Source organism: Neovison vison, chromosome 11 (assembly GCF_020171115.1).
Source record: "Neovison vison isolate M4711 chromosome 11, ASM_NN_V1, whole genome shotgun sequence".
NCBI classification, from domain to species: domain Eukaryota; kingdom Metazoa; phylum Chordata; class Mammalia; order Carnivora; family Mustelidae; genus Neogale; species Neogale vison.
In genome coordinates this window covers 69,947,233-69,971,774 of record NC_058101.1, presented here as the reverse complement: position 1 = coordinate 69,971,774, position 24,542 = coordinate 69,947,233, and the positions used below count along the sequence as shown (strand labels likewise).

Here is a 24,542-nt window from a genome sequence, read left to right as displayed (position 1 = left end):
AAAAGATAGCAAGAGATTTTACAGAAATCATACAATGTGTTAGAAACTAATTTAGGTAATGACATTATAGCACTGTGTTATGAAAACTTGTCAAACCCAAGGAGGTGTTATTTAGATATAAATATTATCTTTTTATTCTACAAATAACTGTACATGGTGACTACGTGTGGCATAAAGGACATTAATGAAATCCCTGAAGACAGTGGGACATGAAACACTAACAATGGCGTTGCCTCTATATTTACTTTCTGGTAGGTGTTTTTTGTATTTGCTTGATGTCAACATAAATAAAACACAGCATTCATTTACATGGATATCTACTGGACTCCTGTAAAAGAATGAGTTAGAAGGAAACAGTCTTCTCTGTTTCTGAAACCTAAATACCCATGGAAGGAAAAGAGCACACTAATGCTAATATAAGAAAGTAACTGAATATAAAACTATTTTATCTTTGCTGCCACTGTAATCATAACCATGGAATATCAGAGACATCTTTAAAAAATTTTAAGTCTCAAATATAACTCAAGGAACAAGCTTTCCCATCTTGTCTTCAGTGCTGTTTCTAAAATACTCATCTTAAAGGTTTTAAACTGGGAGGTCTAGTATCAGTGGAAAAATGTGAAAGACAAACAAAAAAATTAAAGTCTCACTGGAGTTGGAGCTCAGAGGTCTGGAGTGTCATGTTAAATTATGCTGTCAAAAAATGGAAATATGGGCATTTAAATCACGTCTCCCAGCCCACAAACAAGCTATCCACTAATGGGTATTGTCAGGCCTTATTTCTCTGTCTTCTCCCTTGCAAATCTGTGGTCTTGAGTGAGTTACTTCATCATTCCCCGTCATAACCACTGTAGGAAAAAGTTGCATGTGGTAACTCTATCTTTCGCATAGTTACTGTTATAAGAATCAAAGTAAGCCAGGCAAAGCTCTTGGTATATTGCTGGGAAAAACAGGAAGTTAAAGGAGTTAACTGGCTTACACATGGTCCCAGAACTAGTTAATATGCAGATGCCAAGTTGGAATCCAGGTTTCCTGCTTTTTAGTCTAGCATTCTTTTATCCCCATTACACTGGGCTTTATTTCCAGGACAGGTGGCAATTCTCTCTCCTTCTGCCAGGCTCTCTGCCTGCTCAACATGGGTCTCTGGCCTTTTTTACCTGCTCAGAAGAGAGCGACACTCACAAGGATCATTCTGGGTACAAGCGCCCAGAGCAGATGATCATTGAATTGCTTCCTGCATAATTTCAATCTCTCACCTGGCTGGAGAGTGATAGCAAGCAGCGGGGGAAAAAAAAAAGTTGGGGCATCTGCTTCAATCCCAGTCCCTCTCTATAGGGAGTGTACCAATAAACAGTTTATCCTACCAGCCCTTGCAGGGACTCTGAGCAAGTCACAAGTATTCAGATTGCTTCTGGGGTTGCACAGGTCTCTGCAGCAGGCCCTCAGTGGTCCCTGATTGAGCTGTACTATATAAGGAGCCACAAGATGTACAGCTCTGTACACCTTGCTGTGAGCTGGCCTACCCTCTGTCACCTATGTTCATCTTGCAAAGCCTCTAATCAAAATAGAGGGTTCCTGTATACCACAATTTCCAAGAGACTCCCAAGTTTTACCAAGTACTGTGTAGAACTGTACGATCCAATGGCGAAACATTGGTTCAGGCATGAGGCTTGTGGCTACTCTGAATTGAGATGTGCTGTACACATAAAATACACATCACATTTATATAACATGGTATTTAAAAAGAGTGTGAAATAGAGCATTGCTAATTTCTTGTATTGATAACATTTTGAAATGATTATATTCTGTGTATGTTGGGTTCAACAAAATACTAAAATTCATCTTGCCTGTTCCTTTTTTAATTTTTTTGAAAGCATGGGCTGCTTGAAATTTTGAAATTATATATGTGGCACACATTTGTAGCACACACAGTATTTCCATGGAAAAATGCTGGCTTAGAGGTTAAATGAATATATCAATAATACTTTGACCTATTCTTATAAAACTATGTACAAGAACCGTGGTACAAGTCCAAAATGCCTTGGAAGAGCCAGGGTTGATAGCATGAGGCTCATACACAATATGCCCTACATGTAACTCACAGGACAGTCCTTTTTTCATAGCTCATGTACTTCTTCTTCAGTGACAACCCTAACAGATATGGTTCCACTGTTTCCCATCAAATAGGGAGGGAAAGAAGATAACATGAACAACTCACACTGAAAAAAAAAATCAGAAGGACAAAAAAGATACTTGGGAGGAAATCTATTAAAAGTGGACAAATGGTCCAAAGAAAACATTAAAAATAATTTTAGGGTAAAGTCATATATTTAAAAATTACATCTTTACTAGGAATAGACCTCAAAAGGTCTCAGCACATATTGGTATCTCCTTCCCTAAGACATCAACAAAAGGTCTGGGTGTATCCAATAGATGTTGCTTAAGAATGCAAAGAAATGTATAGAACATATTTGAACTATTTATAATAAAAGCTTTTAGCTCATTTTTTAAATCAGAGTAGTCAAGAGCTAGAATTCTTAGATGGTTGTAATGGCAGAGCCAAGTCTGGGCCAAGAGCTAAAACTCTCAGACCAAAGAAATATTTTGAGGATTAAGTGATGAGATATAAATTAACCAGGGCTCCATGACTGGTGCTTAAGATGTGGCGTTTCTTCTCTATCCACAATATTGTGTACTCTGAGGGTATTAGAATGCCAGAACCTGTGGACTCGTTCTTATTTAGGCTCATTCTTACTACACGAGACTTAGGTCTATAATATAATTGCCATTTTATCGAGTTCTGATGTGTCATAACGTGTACTAGATTTTTACATATTATTAAGACTTATATACCATTACAATTTTTTTTAGAAGCCCCCTTTCATTTTGGTGGTTCTAAAAAATTTAAGATGGTTGGCAAACCAAATGCTTTCTAACTCATTCAATACATACATCATAATTTACTAGTTTCCAGACACAAAGCTAGGGTTATTAGGGTGAACAAAATAAGGGGTGCCTGGGTGGCTCAGTGGGTTAAAGCCACTGCCTTTGGCTCAGGTCATAATCTCAGGGTCCTGTGATTGAGCCCTGCATCAGGCTCTCTGCTCAGTGGGGAGCCTGCTTCCCCCTCCCCAACCCCTGCCTGCCTCTCTCTGCCTACTTGGGATCTCCCTCTGTCAAAAAACCAAAACCACCACAACAACAAATCACTTTAAAAATAAATAAATAAACAAACAAATAAATAAATAAATAGATAGATAGATAAATAGGCTCTTTGCTCTTACAGAGTTTAACATGTAGGAGGAGTTGCAGACATTACCAATATCGAATACCTGTTTGGATCACTTTTCATTACTAATAGCACCTTGATTTTGTTCCAATGGGAACTGACCCAGATTCTCTTCTGCTTGCGCACTCCTATCTTCTTAGTGATAGGTACACATCAATATACCAACTGAAATTTCCCCAAAGTGATTGATTCCCAGAATTGAAGGAAAAAAGATCAGCTGCCGTTCGTCCTTCAGTGTTTTGCCCACCTGGACTGTGACTTCTGAAGGTTCAATGTTTAGACTGGACAATACTCTAACAAAGGAGGAGCTGGAAGGTAGATAGTACCTGGTTGCTCAAAGTCATTTTTTGAGTAGCTACAGCCTTGGACCATTATTGCAGATCTTTTTCTAACATGAGAAAAATGAGTCTGTTACTTCTAAGCCACTGTTTGTCAGGTGACTTGGTTCTGAATGCATTCCTAACTGATTCAGCAGATATGTCACAGGATGTCAATTGAGAATATTCTTTTGATCCAGGCTGAGTCTTTGTCAAAGACAGTATTCCAAACACCATGGTATCAGTTCAGAGAACCTCCAGTGCTTGGAGCTAGCAACATTCTCACAATGCTTCAGAAGAAGCCAATTTAATGGTGCCTGGATGGCTTACTCGGTTGAGTGTCTGACTCTTGATTTTGGTTCAAGTGATGGTATCTGCGATGATAGTGGGAAGCAGCATAAATGCACAAATGAACATATTCAGAACAGACAGTTGATGAATTTGGACCCCAGGCTATAGTTTACAGACCTCTGACTCCTGGGGATCTCTTAATAAGTCCCAATTGGAATATAGCTGAAAAAGTGGTATGTTTAAATGTCTCAAATTGTCCTATCATTAAGAACACTAGCATTTTTTTCAGTAATTACTTTTTTTTAATCTATTTTTTTTTCAATTTATTTATTTTCAGAAAAACATTATTCATTATTTTTTCACCACACCCAGTGCTCCATGCAAGCCGTGCCCTCTATAATACCCACCACCTGGTACCCTAACCTCCCACCCCCCCGCCACTTCAAACCCCTCAGATTGTTTTTCAGTAATTACTTTTAAGCAGTTTTCAATTCACTCAATATTATAAAATTTTCAAATACAAAACTGCATTAAATACAATCTGTGTTCAGTATTAAAGCTAAAAAAAAAAAAACCCTCAATATGGACGATTTTACCATGGGTACCACTTTGACTTACAGAAATTTATTTATGGGACTTGGGTGGCTCAGTCAGTTAAGCATCTGACTCTTGATTTCAGCTTAGGTCATGATCTCAGGGTCATGAGATGGAGCCCCGTATCAGGCTCTGTGCTCTCCTCCTGGAGTCTAAGTGAGATTTTCTCCCTCTGCCCCTCCTCCCGCTTATGTGTGCATATATTCTCTCTCTCTATCTCTATCTCTCTCAAATAAATGAATAAATCTTTTTTTAAAAAATATTTTATTTATTTATTTGTCAGAGAGAGAGAGCACAAGCAGGGGGAGTGGCAGGCAGAGCAGGCAGAGAAAGAAGCAGGCTCCTAACTGAGCAAGGAGCCCAATGTGGGACTCGATCCTGGGACCATGGGATCATGACCTGAGCCAAATGCAGACGCTTAACGACTGAGCCACCCAAGTATCCCAATAAATGAATAAATCTTAAGAAAAAAAAGTCAATTTAGAGACAATGGTCTATTAGTAACATGACATGGCCAGTCGATGTAAAGGTAGTGTTGGAAGAGAGGGAAGGTGAGCATTTCAGGAGATGCACTATTTAGGAAATGAGGCTAATTTCTTCATTCTGTCACATCGAGGAAAACAGCTTAAAGTCAGAGGAGTCAGTCAGAGTCCCCTCTGACTGGGCCTAGAGAATTATTCAACCTGTACCCAGGGGGAAAAAAACAAGAAGGTCCTGACAGGCATGAGAGAACCCAAAGTGCCCCATTCCTTCTCCGTCACGATCAAATGCAGAGATGGCCGACATTCTTCTCCATCAATTCAACTCAAGCTTTGGCGCATGTATTGGAGGGCCCCCTTGGCAGGTCCAGATGGCGGCTGTTGCCAGTGACAAAATGATCAGTACGTAAGTCAATGCTGCACACAAAAACCGGGAGAAGGTTCTCAACTGCCTGTAGGATGGTGGGGAGTTTCCTATAGGCCTGACAATTGGCTCAGTCCTATGGCCTCTTTAGACCCAACTTTTTTCTAGGCTTTTTCAAGCTCTCTGTACCGATCCCAGGGACTCAGCCTGCTGGGCTCCCCCTCAGAAGCCGCGACCACCTACTCCAGGCTTTTCTAAGCAAAAAGCTTGTTTTTCTCTTCCTGCTCTTCCAATTTCTAAAAGCCGTGATACGGCAGTGCCGCCACAGCGGGAAAACCTCTGCAGGGTTTTGCCACACCAGACTGCACTTTGACGGCAGCTTCTGTTCGGACCTGGGTTACAGTATAGCAGGAAGTGGAAAACAGCACAGACCCATGGCTAGTTTGTTCTCTGCCTCCTTCCTGAAGCAGGAGAGCTCATGTCTGCGATTTCCCTAGCCTTCTGTTGGTCCAGGAATGCTGGGTCTGAGTTGCCTCTCAGCTACCTGCAGGGCAATTTCTAGACTCGTCTCTAGCAGGCTAAAGTGAATATGAATCCATTTGAGGGTGATTTCCCAGAGACAAGGAATGACCTCCATATAATTCACCAAATATGTGACAGTGCCCCCTTGCGTTGTCACACACTGTTAATTTAACTCAATTTCCTTTGTCGGCGATCAGACAATAGAAGGTCAGCAGAAAGCCAAAAGATCAACTTAGAAGGGACGCATGGGCCCTTCAGAAACATAAGAAACACTTACCCCAACCTCTGGCAGGGGATCCTTATGTTCAGGTAGGACACTGGTTCGAACCTACAGAGAAGAACAAACATTCTCCGTGTGACTTTGAAATAGAAACCAGTGCACACAGGTGCTGGGTGTCATTTTCCATCCTAGGCATCGATTCGGACTCTGGGGTTAATCATTACTGAAGGCACCTGGGTGTACCATCTGCTGCGGTACGGCAAAGCTGTCCTTTTATCGTCGCTAAGCTTCCTGATTTTCCTAAGTAGACAGAACTGCCAGGTCCTCACCCCATCACTCCTCACCCAATACAGAGGTATCTAGGCTTAAGGTGAATCACCTTTAATCTCCTCAAAAAGCAGCCCTCATTCCATATTCAAGGGGAAGGAGAGAGCTGTTATAGAGAAAGTCATTCCATGCAAGCTCAATAAATATTTATTCTCCAAATGAGCACCAAAACCCACAGTCTTTATAGGATATCCCTCCCACTTGAGAGTTCTGGGCCAAATTGTCAGATACCATTACCTAAATTCATTTGAAAACTAATTCTCAACTGGGGGAGAGGGAAATAATGTAAAATAATCAGTCACCTGGGGTAGCTTTTCATATGTTTGAAAGTGTTCCAAGTGAAATATCAACTCCTTAGATGATAAGTAGGCATATATCTTCCACTGAGCAGTGATCCTTAATCCTGGCTGTACGTTAGAGCTACCTGGGGACCTTTCAAACTCCTGGTGCTCTCTCCTGCCCCCAGATATTGATTCTAATGTACAGCTGAGTCGATGTTTCTCTAAGAAAAAAGTGTTTCAAATGAAAAGGAATCACGACGATCTTTCTCACTTAAGGAAAAGCTAGTAAAAGCAAGAAACACCTAAAACCTAAATCTAGTGTATCTTAATTTGAAGTAAGGGTTAGATAAACACATTAAATGAATACAGGGCAATAGACAAGCATACTTTGTTTAACTGGAGAGCAGAGGGAGGCGGGGATGGCTGGGAAGAGAGGAACCCTAGGCACACGTGTTTGATCAATAGTTCAGGGGGTCATTTTCACAAAATCCCTTTGGAGTGCAACACTGCCAATCATAATTCTCTTGAAACCCTTTAAGTCCTGACATACCTGACTATACCTGGTCAATTCTCTCTGGTGGAAGGGATACTTATAATAGGGCTCATAATGTCCGAAGACTTGAACTAGCTCCTTAGGGCCTGCTCATCCTTAGTACAGTTTCCACTTCTTGGAAAAAGCCTCAGGCCATGGGTAAAACACTGCATTTTAACTTCCAGCTTAATGCTCTTTCTTTGGGTCTTTATGACAGATCCAGCAGTATCACTTGCACAATTTGTCAGTCATTATGACTCAGAATTGTTCACCAGAGCACAAAATAAATGACAGGAGAGATCCCAACAGAGTAATCAACACAATTTGCAGAACACTCTCAACTCAGGATTTCACGCCAGCGCTCACGGGCTGAGGGCAGTTGCAGTGTGGGAGCTGCACTAATGTTCTTTGGTCCAGAATGTTCAGACGTACCATTCAGTCTCATTATCTGAAAATCATTAGCTGGCCTCAGAGGACGAGGAATCTACGTTATCAACAGGGGAGACTGTAAAGGACCATAGAGTGTGTGCATATATATGATCTCTCTCTCTCTCTCTCACACACACACACACACTATATACTTTCTGTCTCTCTGTTTCTCTGTCCCTCTGTCTCTCTCTCTCTTTATATATGTATATCCTTATGTTTGTGTAGGACACTGGGTTCAAACCCATAGAGGAAAACAAACATTTTCTGTGTGATTTTGAAATAGAAACCAGAGAGAAAAAGAGAGTGAGAGAGAGGGAAAGAGAGGGACTAATTCTCCCCCTTATCCACAGTTTCACTTTCCAAGGTTTCATTATTACCCACAGTCAACCACCAAATATAATATAATGATATAATGGTGTGTGATATAATGTTAAATAGGGTACAATGATATTGACAATTACTACAATATGGTCATTACATTTATATTGATTTTTATCAGTAGAACAACTATTCTTTACAAATAAACTGTTTCAGAGGAAAAAAGAGATTCTTTTTTTTTTTTAAGATTTTACTTATTTATTTGACAGAGAGAAATCACAAGTAGACGGAGAGGCAGGCAGAGAGAGAGAGAGAGGGAAGCAGGCTCCCTGCTGAGCAGAGAGCCTGATGCGGGACCCTGAGATCATGACCTAAGCCGAAGGCAGAGGCTTAACCCACGGAGCCACCCAGGCGCCCCAAAAAAGAGATTATTAACCCAAAGTTGTATACTATGAAAAAATCTGAAGATATCCATGGACTAGTTTGCCATTTCTAATATGTGTACATGTGTGAAGGAGAGAGGGAGAGATAGAGAATGAACTTCCCTTTACATAATACAAGTATTTTTAAAAACTACATGGATGTCACATTTTCCTAAATCAAGGCATGCTTAAAACTAGCAAAGATCCTGATTTAGAGGAATTGAAAAACAAAACTTTTATAAACCAATTTTAAATTTTTATACAGTCAGATTTTCACACGCAACATTTGTTTAAGATATTCTATCTGGATAGGTCTAAAACTTTTAAATTTAAGGTCAATGCTACAGATGTGTGGTATATAGGTTACACATTGATGATGCTTTTCCTTGCATAATCTATATCCCTCATTAGAATGAACACATACTAGGTGGCAAGCACTGGGTTTGTCAGTAAGTAAAGTTCCATTTCTTCCCTTTGGGACTTCGTAGACTAGTGAGTGAGACAAATATATGAATAAATCCAGTACAAAGTAATACATACTATTATGGAAATGTGAGCATTTTTCTGTGGGCATTCAGAGTAAGGAATAAATCAGACTATGAATTGTTAGGAGAGGCTTCACAGAAGTAGTCTGGGTTTTGAAGGATGAGTAGGAGCTTTAGGCAAGGAAGATCACAATGACAAAACAAACAGGGTGTTGTATAATGGGCATGTGTCATGGAGTTGCAAAATGGCATTTGTGTTTGGGAATGAGTGAGTATTCTGATAACAGCATAACAGGGGTCCTTTGGGGAGGTGGCAAGAGTTAAATATGTTTGGGGAGAGATGTTGGGGCCATTTGGTATCTATCATGTTATAGAAATGGGACTTGATGCAATTCATAGGTGATAGGAAATCATGTAAGCCATTTGAGTAGAGGAGTGACATTATCAGAGCCCCTGAAGCATCCCAACTCTGTCCTGAGTCATAGTGGGAGAATTATTTAACCTCTTCATGCCAGTTGCCTTTTGTCTTTACGTTAGCTATCTTTAGCATAGGGTACTAATAGACCTCATAGTTGTTGTAGAATGTCTTTTTAGCACTTGGAATAGTAACTGACGCTGAGAGGGGAAGGAAGGAGGGAGTGAAAGAAAAGGGAAGAAGAAAGAGGAAATTGAGGGGAGGGAGAAAAAGAAAGGGGAAAGGAGGAGAGAGAAGACAGGGAAAAAGCAGAGGGTAGAGACGGCTGGAGGAATAGGTCACTGGAAAAAAAAAAAAAAAAAAAGAAAAGAAACAAAAAAACAACCCTGGACAGATTTAGATGATGAGGAAGGGGTGAAGCCATGGCTGTCACTGTAACATGTGGAATATTCCAGGTCATGGGCAATGTCAGGCAATGTCAGGCCTCCTGAGATTTACTGGCCTTCTTTTGGAATTCATTTTTCCTTTTTTGGTCTTATTAGCAGTACTTCTCCCTGGTTTTCTTTATCATACCCCACCCCCATCCTTCCTGGAACATAAGAATGTCTGCCGGACTACACATTTAAAGTTCTTATAACTTCCTCTTGTCTAGACTTTTATGATATCAAATAAAGAAAGATCACTTAACAGAAGTGATCATGTAGATTATATATTCTGTCTTGAATATTTCTTAAGTTTCTTGTAAAACCAATTCATTTATTTTCTCCATAAGCTGAAATGTCTAGATACTAAAATTACCTTGAAAAATGAAAAAAAAAAATAGCAGGTAGCATATAGTGACTTATATTCAATCTTTCATAAAATCCCTATAGACGAGTTCATAAACTTTAATGGTCTCCTAAGCCAGAAGTTACCCCTGCAATGGATAAATATAGCAGTCTAGTACTCTAATCCGGGGAGAAACACTCCTTATTTTAGCCAGCCTTTTTAAAAGACCATGGGCACCGCTGCCCGGAGCATAGGACAATGGTGGGAACTGCTGTATTCTTCACAGGTGAGAATAATGCCATGCACCCTTCAGTATCCAGATCCAGAAAAGGGGAGGGTCATCCTGCCATAACTCTACGCACCAGGGTGTCCCTACCTGGGCCTTGTGCAAGTGCATCCCCTCACTGTTCAGGGAAGAAGGAGTAACTTTTTCCTTGGAAGGGCTCAGCTGGAAGGCAGAGAGGTTGGTTTTGCAATGGTGCTCCAACACCTTCCGGGCAGGGAAAAGGCCCAGATCTTCTTCTTAGACCACTATCACATCTGATGGGGCCTCTGATAATGAATGTATCATTGAAGCACAACTTTTTCTCTAATAAAAATGTTACTCCAGTTCTCTATGTATCTCAAATTGGAATATATAATTTCATAACATTTACTTGTTCCACATGGAATGAGACACTAAACTGTCTTCATATTCAAACATGTGGAAACCTGATGGGGACAGAAATGTTTAGCCCCCTTCCACAATATTAATTTGGGGGGAGGATGCTTCTCAGTTAGCACTATATGCCTAGGGTGCCTTGTTTTGAGAAACAGCCACGTAACGTGTTCTCACCAATAGAATATATGTGTAAGTGATGTTTGCTGCAACCAAACTGGACTTTTCAGAAGTGGATGGTAGATGTCCTCTCCACTGTCTCTCTCTCCTTGCAAGGAGTCCAGCCCTTGATAGACTGCAGAGCTGTAGGAGAGAGAAAGCCATCTGGCAAGCATCGCTTCCAGTATTAGATTATTAAATGACTGCACCAGTTTGCTACTGCTATGTAACAAATTGCCACAAACCTAGCTGCTTCAAACAACATCCACTTATTAACTCACACGCTATATATAGGTCAGCAGTCCAGGCCTCATGTGTCTGCTTCTCTGCCTTGGTCTGACAAGGCTGAATCCTCATCTGGAGACTTGTCTAGGAAAAGGCCTGCTTTCAACTTCTGCAGGCTGTGAGCGGAATTCGGTTCTTTGCAGCTCTAGGACCAAGGTTCCCACGTCCCATCTGGGAACCACTATCAACTCTGGGAAGACACGCTTATTCTATGCCATGTGACTTCCTCCACCTTCAAGTCCAGCAACGGATAACCTGCTTCGCAACAAATTCTTCTCACACTTTGGATGTCTGGCTTCAGGATCCACTCTCTTTTAAAGGCTTACCCCCTTTGGACAGATTCTCCCTGCCCCCTCAAGATCATCTCCGTTTCTTAGGCAACTTTGCCATGTACCATGACCTAATCACAGAAGTATGCCTCAGGGACTAAAATGTGTACAATGTGGGGCAGCAATCCTGGGGCCATTGTGCAATTCTGCCCACCACAATGGTTAAGAAATAAGCTTCCTCTGTGCTAAAACACTGAAATTTGGATGTTTACATTTGTTTCAGCAGCTAGCATAATTTAGAGTCTCCATTTATTTTTATTATTTTTTTATTTTTCAAGATTTTTTAATTTATTAGACAGAGAGAGAGATCACAAGCAGGCAGAGAGGCAGGCAGAGATAGAGGGAGAAGCGGGCTCCCCACTGAGCAGAGAGCCTGATTCGGGGCTTGATCCCAGACCCTGAGATCATGACCTTAGCCGAAGGCAGAGGCTTAAGCCACTGAGCCACCCAGGTGACCTGCCTCCATTTATTTTAAATAAAAATTTGGATTCCATTTATGGCTCTGAATAAATAAAGCAAAATAACTCATATTAAATCCTAATTCACTCTTTTAATGTCAGCAGATTGTGTTAACTACTTATTGTGACCAGTGACTATTACAAACACAGGCAATCTCAGAGATTTAAGGAAACAAGGTATTTCTCACCCATAGGTAGTAATGATTAACACGGAAAGGGTCAAAACATATCATATAATTGTTAAGCATCTTCAATTGCATAAAACTTATTAGCCACTCTTAGATATTGACTTTCCAACTGTTTAAATTTTGTTGTGGGTAGAGAAAATATCTACGTACAAACCTTACAGATGGAAGAGATCTTAAGAGTGATCTTAGAAAAAAACGCCTCTGTGATATGAAAATTTTATATGAAATATCACTAGGGGGGTACATTTTAAATGTTCTCCTTGGATATGTTTAATTTCTAGCTTACTATCTTAGTAATTAATGTTGTAGAGATAGTGTAGAGCCCAAAGGCTCCAAACAGGTTAATGAAAGAATTAAGCTGAGTGTGAGAGATAATAGGGAGTGGAGAGGAGTCTGGCAAAAATGGAAATCACATTCCTAGTCTATGAAGAGCAACTATCCAGCCCCAAATGATTAAAAAATTCCTGAGAAAAATTCCTTCAATTGTCAACAATGGATAAAACCTAATAATTTTGCAGGTGGGCCATTATTACTTCTTCCAGAGACTAGCCTGGTTAAAAAAAGGTCAAAATAGGCCCAGTACTGGGATCCCTGGGTGGCTCAGTTGATGAAGTGTCCACCTTCAGCTCGGGTCATGATCCCAGGGTCCTAGGATTGAGTCCCACATCAGGCTTATTGCTCGGCGGGGAGCCTGCTTCTCCCTCTGCCTCTGCCTGCCGCTCTGCCTGCTGCTCTGCCTGCCTGTGTACCCTCTCTCTGACAAATAAATAAATAAAATCTTCAAAAAAAAGTAGGCCCAGTACCATCTTTAGTGAAGTGAAAAATGTGCTATCCTAAAACAATTGTTCTTAATCTTGACTACACGTTAAAATCCTCTGGAATATTTTTTAATACCAGTTTCCAGGCTGTGTTTTAAAATAATTAAATCAGAATCTCTGAGGGAAGGATCCAGGCAGCAGTATTTGTCAAGGCTCACTTCCCACTTAATTCCAATGCACGAAGTTAAGAACTACTGCTGTAAAAGAAATGAGATTGTTTTGAGTGTGGGCCTCATAGGTCCAAATCCTATGACGGTTTGGAAAAAAGTAGGAGACAATGGTCTGTCAATGAAATGAGGTACTCTTGGAAAACAAATTAGAAAAAATAACAGACTTCCAGAGTTGGAAGAGGTCTTCGACATTATCGGGCAATGTTTCTTAAACTTCAGTGTGCAAACTCATTACCTACTCGTCTGCAGCTGGTCAGGATGGTCTGAGGACCATCCCTTACAAACTTGTTACAGAAATGCACAATCTCAGGCTCACGTCAAACATACAAAATCACCGTCTTTGTTTTAATAAAGTTCCCAAGTAATTCATACACATGGTCAAGTTTGAGAAGGTCTGGTCTAGAAGAGTACTTCTGAGTGAAATACGTCACAGATGAGAATGGTAGACGTTCATTTGCACATGAACATGCTTGAGATAAGGAACAGGGTTTATTCTTCTGGCTATGAAGGTATTTAGTATTTTTTTCTTAATGTCAAGCACCTGTAAAAGCTCCAGATATTATTTTCTATCACAGATGCCCTTTCCTTTGTTATGCAAATGGAGAAAGGATCGCTCTCACCATCAAGTTAGGGACGGACTTAGCTGGAATCCTTGTGAGACTCAGGCTTGTGGGCTGAATCTCCACTTCTCTCACCCCTTCATCCCCACCAAAACCCTAATTTCAAATTTACATGGTGAAGCCTTAACCACCAGGAAGTACCTCAGAATGTGATTGTATTTGGAGACAGTGCAATTAAGTTCAAACGAAGCCATTCGAGTGGGACCCTAAGGCAACATGGTTGGTAAGAAGAGGAAGAGATAGCAGGGGTGTGAACATGAAGGAATGACCAGGGGAAGAGTCGGCAAGAGGTGGCCAACTGCAAGGCAAGGAGGGAGGCCTCATAAGATTTTATCCCTGTCAACACCTTGATCTTGGACTTCCAGATTCCAGTCCTTCAATTAAAAAAAAAAATTGTCATTTGAGCCACACAGTCTGTGGCAGTTACTTACGGTAGCTCTAGTGAGCGAACAAAGATACTCAGTCTATCCATGTTATAGAGGGTATGATACCCACATGCCCAACCAGGACTTCCCACCAAGAAGCTCTAGTTGAGGAGTCTTTGGCCCTCACCTCTAAAAGAATGCTAGAGATTCTCAGAGGTCTCTGCATGCCTGTTTTGCACTGTGCCCCATTCAGCTTCAAAATCTGGTAAATGTCTTCAGAGGCAGAGCAGCCACAAGTTTTGGGTCCCCTTTGGGCTCCAAATCTGTCATTTCAGCTACACATAAAACCTGAAATCTCTGCTGGTTTTCTGTCTTCCAGCTGCCACCTCGTGTTAAGCAGAGCCTTGATGCTCAGACTTCCAGCTAGGGACGATCTGTAAATACCCCGCAGGTGAAAGAGAGCTTTTTAGTCCCTGCGTGTCAATTCACCACCACTCCCCCTAGCGCCTTCTCTCTTGCCTGTCTCTCTCCCTGTTTCCTCAGCACTGTCAAACGGTGGGAGCCTTCACTTCGTTTTTATAAGACTTTGGCCTGGATCTTTAGCCTCCTGCAAAGCTCAGAATTCAGCAAGTCTCTTCTGACAAAAAAGTGTTCATTGACTTGAAGCTGATGAAGTTTCAGTTTCTTCCTTCAACATGCGTGCTGAGAGTTTTACTGATTTTTCTTTCTCCAAGCAGCAGCAGCCCAGGGTCTAGGCAAAGCCATATTCTTCAGCTGACTCTCTGAATCAGCAAATGCCCAAAGAGGAAAAATCACAGGCTCCTGATAGCTCAACTTCAAAAGTCTCTCCTTTCTCTGGGATTTTAGTTTATCTCGTTATTACTTTCACCGCTTACTTGATGATGCCTTCAAATGTGATTTTTGTAATATGCCTGGCTTGTTTCTAGGTAGTGTTGGATGAAACAATGCCTGCCCCACCCACAACATCCGACCCAAACTGAACTTCTTAACATCTGAAAGTTACTGGAAATATAAAGACTCTTCCAAAGGTGTGGTTAAGAGATAAAAAGTGATATCCCACAAAGCATAATTAAATATGACTGGAGAGGGAGAAAATGCCACTACACATTGGTCTACTGAGTGAAACCTTTGGTAAACCAGTTACAAATGCATAATTACAGGTAATTCTCCTAGTTAAAACAGAGTTTACCCTGAAGCCTGAGCACTATACAAAAATAATCCAGTAGTTATTGAGTGTGACATGTTGGCTTGGTCTTTACTAGGTAAATGTGATCATCTTTCACATGTCAAAACATATTAGAGGGGCTGGGTACTCAGTCGGTTAAACATCGGACCCTTGGTTTCAGCTCAGGTCCTGATCTCTGGGTCCAGTGGCCTCAGCAGGGAGTCTGCTTGAGGATTCTCTCCCCCTCCTCCCACTCATGCACTCACACATGAGCTCCCTCTAAAATAAATAGATAAACCTTAAAAAATAGATGAAATTGTGTACACAAGAACATTCTATGAGTTTCTAAGCCTAAAAGGATAATAGACAAATATAAGCACTCTTTTAGTTTGGACGCATGGAGTCCTAGAGTTCGCTTAAGCATGGATGTTCACACCACAGCTCTCCAGTCACACGGGTCCCTTTATGTTTAATCGGTGGCTCTTTAAGACTTTAATTTTGCTATATGAATGCACCATTATACTAAATTCTACCAGTCATACAGGAGTCATGTGGTTCTTCGGGTTAATGGTGACTGCAAATGTGACTCCAGAGTCTCATAACTCTGAGTGTCCCCGCCATTACCCACATTTTATTCCATTTCCCTTTCCAACTATTACAGAGATCTATTATGGGCAGGTGAAAAAATACTGAATGGCAAAAATATCTTTAGACATTCCCTTCCTTTGTCAGAGATTATTGGAAAGAGACACGCTGGGCTGAAAATATGAGATGCTGAAACTCGGGTCTAGTTTCAAGGAAGTCAAAAAAGTCTTGATACGTCCGTTCTGAGGGTAGGACCCTCTGCCTACATACCCTCCTGGATCTTTTAGAAAGGGACACCAGGCCGGGAAAGGCGGCACTGTTTGGACCCTGTCAGGCTTCTCATGCTGCACCAATGAGCCAAGTCTGATCAGGACAGACCTCCAAAGAGCTGTATGATGTAAAGCCATGAGATTTTTTTTTTTTTAAGTATTAAATTTTAAGTGTTAAGATGTTTGGGTATTTTTAAGATGGAAATAAAGAATAAAGGAACTCCTTGCATTGCAAAAATGCAACTTAAAAGGCGCTATGGGCCCTGAACACATTAATTGATAATTTGCTGAACAGTCACTCATTCTTGAGACCTTCATTGCTGCTGACTTCCAGAGCCCCACAGGAGGCTCTAGTGATCGTACCCTTACATACAGTGCTCAATCCAAACAGCATGTATCCATATTAACAGCTTTTGTCAGGTCAAACCTCCACCACTGCTTGCTACTTCTATCACCCTTCTTCTCCTCTATTTCCCCAGTATTTAAAAAAAAAAAAATTGTGCTGAAAAAAGCCATTAGAACTGATCCCTTGATTCCAAAATTAGACCAAGATTGAGTATGAGCTACCCTAGAAAATTTCTACCTTGTAAAGAAATAATATAAATCTTAAAAATTGATAAATAAGGGTAATCAAAGGAATCAAAGGAATTAACAACTACACTCTCTGGACCTACGGGTTAATTATTTCAGAGGTCGGCATTTTTTTTTTACCTGTATTATCTCATTTAATTCCTGCAGTTCTGTGTTGTGCTATTACTGCTTTGCCCATTTTACAGGTAAGAAACCTTAGTTTCAGAAAACTGGATTAATGTGCCTGGGGTCACTGCAACAACAAGCTGCAGATCAGACTTCAAATGATTTAAAAGTCTTCCAAAGTCTGCACCCCTTCCCTTGTAGCTTGCCTCTTCTGAACCCAGACTGATGGTGACTTTAATTGCCTTCCCTAGGGCTGCTTAATGAGAGTTTGAAAAGACAAAAATCTATTAGCCTCAGGGAATAGAAACAGACACAATTTATCACATTGCCAGACTCAAAAACACCATCCTTAGGTATTAACAGCCCCCAATTAAGACCACAGTCATGAGTTAATGAACAAGCCATTAGATGGAGAACAGTAATATCAACACAGGCACATGTCTATTAATCTGTTGCTCACTGAAAAGTCATTAGTTCCTATACTACAAGGATAAATAATTCCTAGGTAGCTTTAAAACAAAATTATTGTGATGACATTCAGTATTTTAAATGATCATTTACAACTCAGGTTTTTCTAACCCCAGCCAAAAGAAGACACCAAGGCCTGGGTAAAGATCAACTGATTTATAAAATCAACCCCCAGAGTGTGTGCGCGTGCACGCGCGCGCGGGGGCTCGCACCTGAGTGATTGAAAACAAATGGTGTATACAGGCACAGAGGGGAGGGGCTTTCAATGAGTTTATCCAATGAAGACCGTTCAACCCTGGGAAATGGGATAACTGCAGGAACTCTTCTCTACTACCGCTCTAGTGTCTCCTCTGTAGAATTCTACCGAAGTATCTAAGAATCTGGTCAGTAGGCCACAACACTGGCTGTCTGTGAGAAATCACCGGAATGATCATTCCAGGGTCCTGCTTGCTTCTGTTCCTTTCCTGGATGTTTCTAATGCGCTTCGAATTTTCTTTCACTGCATTGCCTTCCCATTTGATACTCAAAACAACCACATGAGAAAACTGAGGCTCATGGTTTTTTAGAGGGCAGGAGGGCAGATGAAGAAAGAGAATCTTAAGCAGGCTTCACACCAGATATGGAACCAGAAGTGGGACTTGATCTCACAACACTGAGATCATGACCCGGGGCTTGAAGTTTAAGTAACTTTAAACCTGTAAGTAGAGGAGCTAGTGTCTCATTTTGAATGTGTAGTGTTCTAAAACCAACACTTTGAACCCCTCTCCTGAGTTGCCTGCAGCTTGGGCTGAAATCGTACTTCACATCTATTACACAAAAAGCAATGGGAAACCGAAGTAGAAGTCCCAGGTTCCCTGCCCAGAAGGAAATGGGACTGAGGCATTTTTAAAAAGCAGTAGGGATGACTCTTCTCAAAGGAACAGTTACAAAGTGGCCAGTCTACTGCATGGCTCGGTCCCTTTGTCTTAAAAGAGCAGAGGTGTTCAATCCAATGTTGTAAACTCTTCCCAGGAAAGTAATAACAATACATAACAATGTTTCTATAGGAAAAATGTATTTGACATTTCAAAAGATTGATTTACAAAACTGGGAACACAATCTCATTAAGTTGAGGGCTCATTTTACTCTCATAAACCAGGTGCACACTGAGTCCTGTGACGTGGGAGAAGTAGCTAGGACACAAATGCCTGCAATTTATGTCTTCTTCAAACCATAGATCAGCAGTTCTCTAGTGTGGTACAGTCGGAGGACCTGCAAGGTCAAGATTATTTTCATAATAATTCTAAGATGGTATTTTCCTTTCCTTTTTTTTTTTTTAAAGATTTTATTTATTTATTTGACAGAGAGAGATCACAAGTAGGCAGAGAGGCAGGCACAGAGAGAGAGAGAGAGAGAGAGAGAGGAAAGCAGGCTCTCCGCTCAGCAGAGAGCCCGATGCGGAACTCGATCCCAGGACCCTGGGATCATGACCTGAGCCGAAGGCAGAGGCCCAACCCACCGAGCCACCCAGGCGCCCCTGGTTTTTTCCTTTTCTACTCTTCTTTCATGAGTGTGCAGTGGAGTTCTCCAGAGTGCACAAGAAATGTGAGTTCACCAGACTGCATACTGAAGCAGATAGGACAATGTGTCTCTGCTAGTAATTGAACATTAGGAGTGCCTGGGTGGCTCTGTCGGTTAAATGTCTGCCTTTGGCTCTGGTCCTGATCCCTGGGACTGAGCCCCGCATCAGGTTCCTGGCTCAGCAAGGAGTCTGTTTCCTCCCTCTCCTTCTACCCCTTCCTTCCACTTGTGTGCTCTTTCTCTCTCTCTCTCAAAAAATACATAAAATCTTCCAAAGAAATCGAATAGTAAAGGGATTTGCAAAGTGGTAAAACAATTCCACTCTCTCTGTATACTTCTTGAGACTTCCAAAATACAGTAATTTTAAAAACGGGCATTATTTATATTAACCTGTAAGGGTTTATTATTTGTTATTTTAAATAAATTAATAAAGGTTTAAAATTTTTCTGAGCTTTATTATTTTTTAACTTTCTGAGTTTTAATTTCTAATGTGGTAAGCATGCCGTTACTTTAGTTGAGGTGGTCCATATTTTATTTATTTAATTTTTTTATTGGAGTACAGTTGACACACAACATTACATTAGTTTCAGGTGCACAACTTAATGATATGACACACCCATAGTTACTAACCCACATAAAAGCCCTTTGGGATTCTTGATATTTAAGAGTATAAACAGAACCTGAAACCAACAGTGTGAGAAACACACTGACCGTCACTGGCGATCCTCAACATTTAGGATTTGCCTTTCGTATTTGCTAGGTCAATCTTAAGTTTTTAAGCATTTTTTTTCCCCCCTACAGAGTTTCTTTCAGGCATGGATGTGATGTTTGCTACATGTACCCCTAATCCAGCCACTCTACATCACTGTTTCCCTGAACCTGTCATGCTATTACCTACGTCCATGCCTTTGCATATGTTGGTCTTCTGCAGCCCCAACCCAGTACACATTCACCTTCTTACCTTGGTTAATTTTTCCCCCATGGCATTTATCATCTTCTGATGTCTCATTTATTTGTTTACCATGAAAGATCAAATTCTGTGAGAAGTTGAGCATGGATTTTGGTTTTTTTCTCAGTTGCAACTATTCTTATGTATGCAGTAGTGCTTACAACATAGTAGGTCCTTAATAAATCTTTGTGAGTGAATTAATATTTTTTTTAATATTTTTTTCCAATTTATTTATTTTCAGAAAAACATTATTCATTATTTTTTCACCACACCCAGTGCTCCATGCAAGCCGTGCCCTCTATAATTTAACCCACCACCTGGTACCCCAACCTCCCACCCCCCCACCGCCACTTCAATCTGAGGGGTTTGAAGTGAATTAATATTTTTAAAGGACCCACGGAGGAAAGGAAGGGGAGGAGAAGGAGAAGGGCAGCTGGCCCAATGAAAAACAAGGGAGAAGGGTATTGGAGGCCAAGACAGAATTTTGCCCTGAGGCCAGAGTGACTAAAAACAGTGGCTGAACAAAAGGGAAAGAAACGGGAGGTAGAGTCAAAGAAAGGCAGGGTTCTAGTAATAAGGTCGCTTCTAATGACAATGGAGATCTTTAGCAGGGTTTTGAGCCAACTGATGTGATATTTTTCATATTTTATGAATATTAGGTTGATTCTATATGGAGAACAGACTACAGAAGGTCAAAATGGAAAAGATGAACAATAGGACTCACTTGCAAATTAGAGTCTTATTACCATTATTCTACTTTTTCTGGAGTACAGGCCAAGCTAGGTATTGAGGTTTTAGAGGGATAATCATTGGGTAGCCTCAAGTCATTTATTTTGTTCCAAATATTTATAGAAATCACTTTGATACTGACAGAGAAATTAAGTTGGTAAATAAATTTCCTGTGTATATAATTACATTCATCTGTGAGGATAATAATGTTCAACTGGCCATAAGAGTATTTGTGGATGAATATAATTATTTTAATAAATTTAGCCTAAATAATAAATGTACTAGTTACATCTTATTTACATTATGGATACTGAAGAAGAGCACAGCTCCCAAAATATAAGAATATTTAGAAGAGGCTTGGTACCCTAATGCCTGAGGGAACTCAATGTGCTGAAAAAAATTTATGCCCAAACTGAATGAGGACAACAGAATTATAATTACTGAAGCAACTTTTATGAATAAGATAATTTAATGGATGGATTCAGCACATCTGGCAAGTATCTGTGGCTGTAGTATTTGGAAGCTATCTTCATTGTTGTATCTTTGCATTTGAACCATATCAGCAGCCCGACGGCAAATAATGATGCACATGATGGAAGAATATAAAAGAGAAGAACGACACCTTTGATTTTTAAGCCAAACCTCCATGCCAGCACAAAAGACCCACTAAGAGAACTGATGAAAAGCATCTTTCTACATAGACACAATTGTGCACATCGCTGGGCCTGACTTAAAATATGTATTGGAAATCCAGCTCTGGGTTTTTTTTAAGTTAAAGTGTGTCACACTCTACATCTTCGATGGGGCGGCAGCTGAATGTTGAGATGGCTTTTCCATTTCTTAAAGTTTTTCTGTCTGTTTTACCATGGGAACTGGAAGTCACTGCCAAGTATGTACACACACACACACACACACACACACACACATTCGGTAAAGCAATTCAATTTCATTAAACTATAACTATTCAACAAATGCCAAAATATTCTTATGCCCTCAAACCATACACGGCTTTAAAATGTATCTTCTCAGCTGTCTAAGAACCTCACTGTCTCAAGGAAACACCTGAAACGTAAAATCTTAACACTTAAAATTCCTAACAGTTGGCATATGATGCATATTTTGTGTTTAAAGTAAGTTTATACTTAATAATCTTGCTGCCCCAGTGCCTAAAGAGGAAGGCTACATTGGAGTGAATGGGATGAAAAAGTGTGAGAAGAAACTAAAACTACTAAAACTAAGCGCGTGAGCAAAGTCCATTCACAGGGACACGAGAGACAAGGGACATTTTCATAAATTCTTCTTATCAAAAGTTGTACTTTTAAACTTCCACTTCTTAGAGTGAATTTTCCTTGGATGTTTCCAAGAAGAAACTTTCAATTATTCTCGAAGAAAGGTGTTCATTCTTCCAGAGACTAGATGAGACCAGATGAGACCACAAGCAGGAAAATTCAGGGGCTTTAATCTAATCATGCTGAATGGGATTCTGCCTTTAAAGACAGTAGTGTGCAGGTAAAGTGTAACAACTGGTTCTTGTCGGGAGGGGATGGGAGGGGCAGCTATGATTTATAGAGTATGTCAATTTCCATAGAGTAAATACTCCCACCCTGGCCTGTTTCAAAGCTACCGGTTTGAAATAACTGCATGTGGGTGTTACTAAGATATTTTGCAAGATGAGGTTTCCAGGACTTGTTCCAGCCTACCAGCCCATCAGAGGATCATTGTGGAGGAGAGAGGCAGGGAGGGGTTTTGTTGGGGTTGTGGGACAGGAGTAGGGGGACAAGGAAGTCGGGGGTGGGGGGCGGGGAGTCAGCACAGCAGAGGTACCAGGAAGGGAAGTTAGATGTACTGAGACCCAGCAGTACTGTGAGCCTGGCTTGGCAGAGCTCAGGCATGGATTTCAAAAAGAACTTAGTATAATACAACTGTACTCCGATCAGTAATTTGAAAATGAAACCCTCTTCTGTCTCACATCTCAGGGGTAATACCATGTCTCAGAAACCAGTGATGTTAATTAATTTTAAACTCAGCAGAATTCAAATGTCTGTGGGAGAGGTGACCAGCACCAGCTATTTAATCGGATTTCTCAGTAGCTGCTGAGAAATTTTTTTTAAATCAATGGAAACTTCATGGACAGGACTGGAAGAGATTATGCTGAGTGAAAGATGTCAAGCAGAGAGAGTCAATTATCATATAGTTTCACTTACTTGTGGAGCATAAGGAATAACATGGAGGACATCGGGAGATGGAGAGAAGTGAGATGGGGAAAATCGGAAAGGGAGACAAACCATGAGAGACTGTGGACTCAAAAACAAACTGAGGGTTTTGGAGGGGAAGGGAATGGGGGGTTGGGTGAGCCTGGTGGTGGGTATTGTGGAGGGCATGTATTGCATGGAGCACTGGGTGTGGTGCATAAACAATGAATTCTGGAATATTGAAAAGAAATAAGATACAATGAAAAATTATTTTAAATGGCAGTACTAAATCCATTGCACATAAAAATTAAAAAAAAAAAATAAAATCAATGGAAACTTTGGCCATGGGAAAGACGCAGAAACATACAAAGAATCTGGCTTATGAGAACCGGTCTCATGACATATCTGGGCTCCGGGGTCAATCTGAAGTGTCCTGGCAGCTAGTATTGGATGCTTCAAAATTTTCTCTATCTTTGGAGTCTTTGATTGTGGTCTTTACAGGCCACAAACCATGTCATGCATCAGTGTTTAGACAAGTATGTTCACTGAATGTATCACCAAGCTGGAAAACCCTGAGGTTGTCAGTGTATCCTCTGGTCCATAAATAGACATTTCTTACCCACACTTCTAGATTAGAGTCTGAGCTCTTACAGAAATCTGCCAGTACGGAATTTTAAAAATGTGTTCCCATGAAGCCAACCGAAATTTCTTGAAGGGAGTTAACCATGCCAATACTCTTACCTCCTTAAAAAAGCTAACTTTTAGAACAGCTGTCTAGTACAAGTTTTATTTCACAGTGTATTCCTATGTAATACGACAGCTGCATAGTATGACAGTCTGTGCTTACAGTTTCACATTTCAGGGACTTCAGACAATTTTGTATATATAAAAAAAAGAAATTTATGACACTAGAGTGAGACTTTATTCTTGGCTTTTTTCCCTTTCTTTAAAATAAAGCAGAAGTAGGGTAAACACGGCTCGACGTTTAGTACAGGTTTTGTAGTAATAGATTGCCAGCTTTCACAGACACACCAATATTCATAAAAAGAGCAATGGAACAGAAGCCTATTAAGTGCTATTTTTAAAATAAAAAAAAATATCTCTTAATGACCTTGGGGCATGAATAGATAAACTCGTTAAAGAAGAAGAAATAGAAAAATACATATAGTGGGGAAGTTAAAAAAAAAAAGGGAAAAAAAACAAGATCACATTCATCATCATGAAGACCTTTGTCAGAGTGTTCTATCATTTATGAGCTAAGAGGCATCAGGACTAGAAAAGGCAGGAATCATTTAAATCAAAACATAACAGGTGCCTGGGTGACTCAGTGGGTTAAACATCTGCCTTTGGCTCTGGTCATGATCCCAGGGTCCTGGGTTGAAGGCCCACATCAGGCTCCCTGCTAAGCCGGGAGTCTGTTTCTCCCTCTACCCCTGCCCTCTGCTCATGCTTACTCACTCTCTCAAATAAATAAATAAATAAATAAAAATAAGACCTTTAAAAACAAACAAATAAATCAAATAAATAAAATCTTTAAAAACAAATAAATTTTTGCAAAATTAAAATTCTATTTTTTCCAGCTTTACTGAGGTATAGTTGACCAAAAAAAAGCCATATATATCTAAGGTATAGAATGTGATGATTTGATATATGTATACATTGTGAAATGATTACCACAATCAGGTTAATAAACACATCAATCACCTCACACTGGTCACCTTTTTTATGTGTAGTAAGAGCACTTAAGAGCTCTCTTTGCCAGAGCACTCTGACAAAGCACTTTCAAGCATATGCTGCTGTATTGT

The 24,542-nt window shown here is 40.4% G+C and overlaps 1 protein-coding gene across 5 annotated transcripts in view; it reads right to left on the bottom strand.

Annotated features, from left to right (window-relative positions):
* INPP4B (inositol polyphosphate-4-phosphatase type II B) overlaps positions 1–24,542 on the bottom strand; it is an 830,572-nt gene that overhangs the window by 250,736 nt on the left and 555,294 nt on the right. For all 5 annotated transcript variants that reach the window (XM_044268013.1, XM_044268017.1, XM_044268010.1 and 2 more), the window contains exon 8: positions 6,134–6,184. In XM_044268013.1, the coding sequence (XP_044123948.1) occupies positions 6,134–6,184 (51 nt within the window). The remainder of the gene's footprint in view (positions 1–6,133; positions 6,185–24,542) is intronic.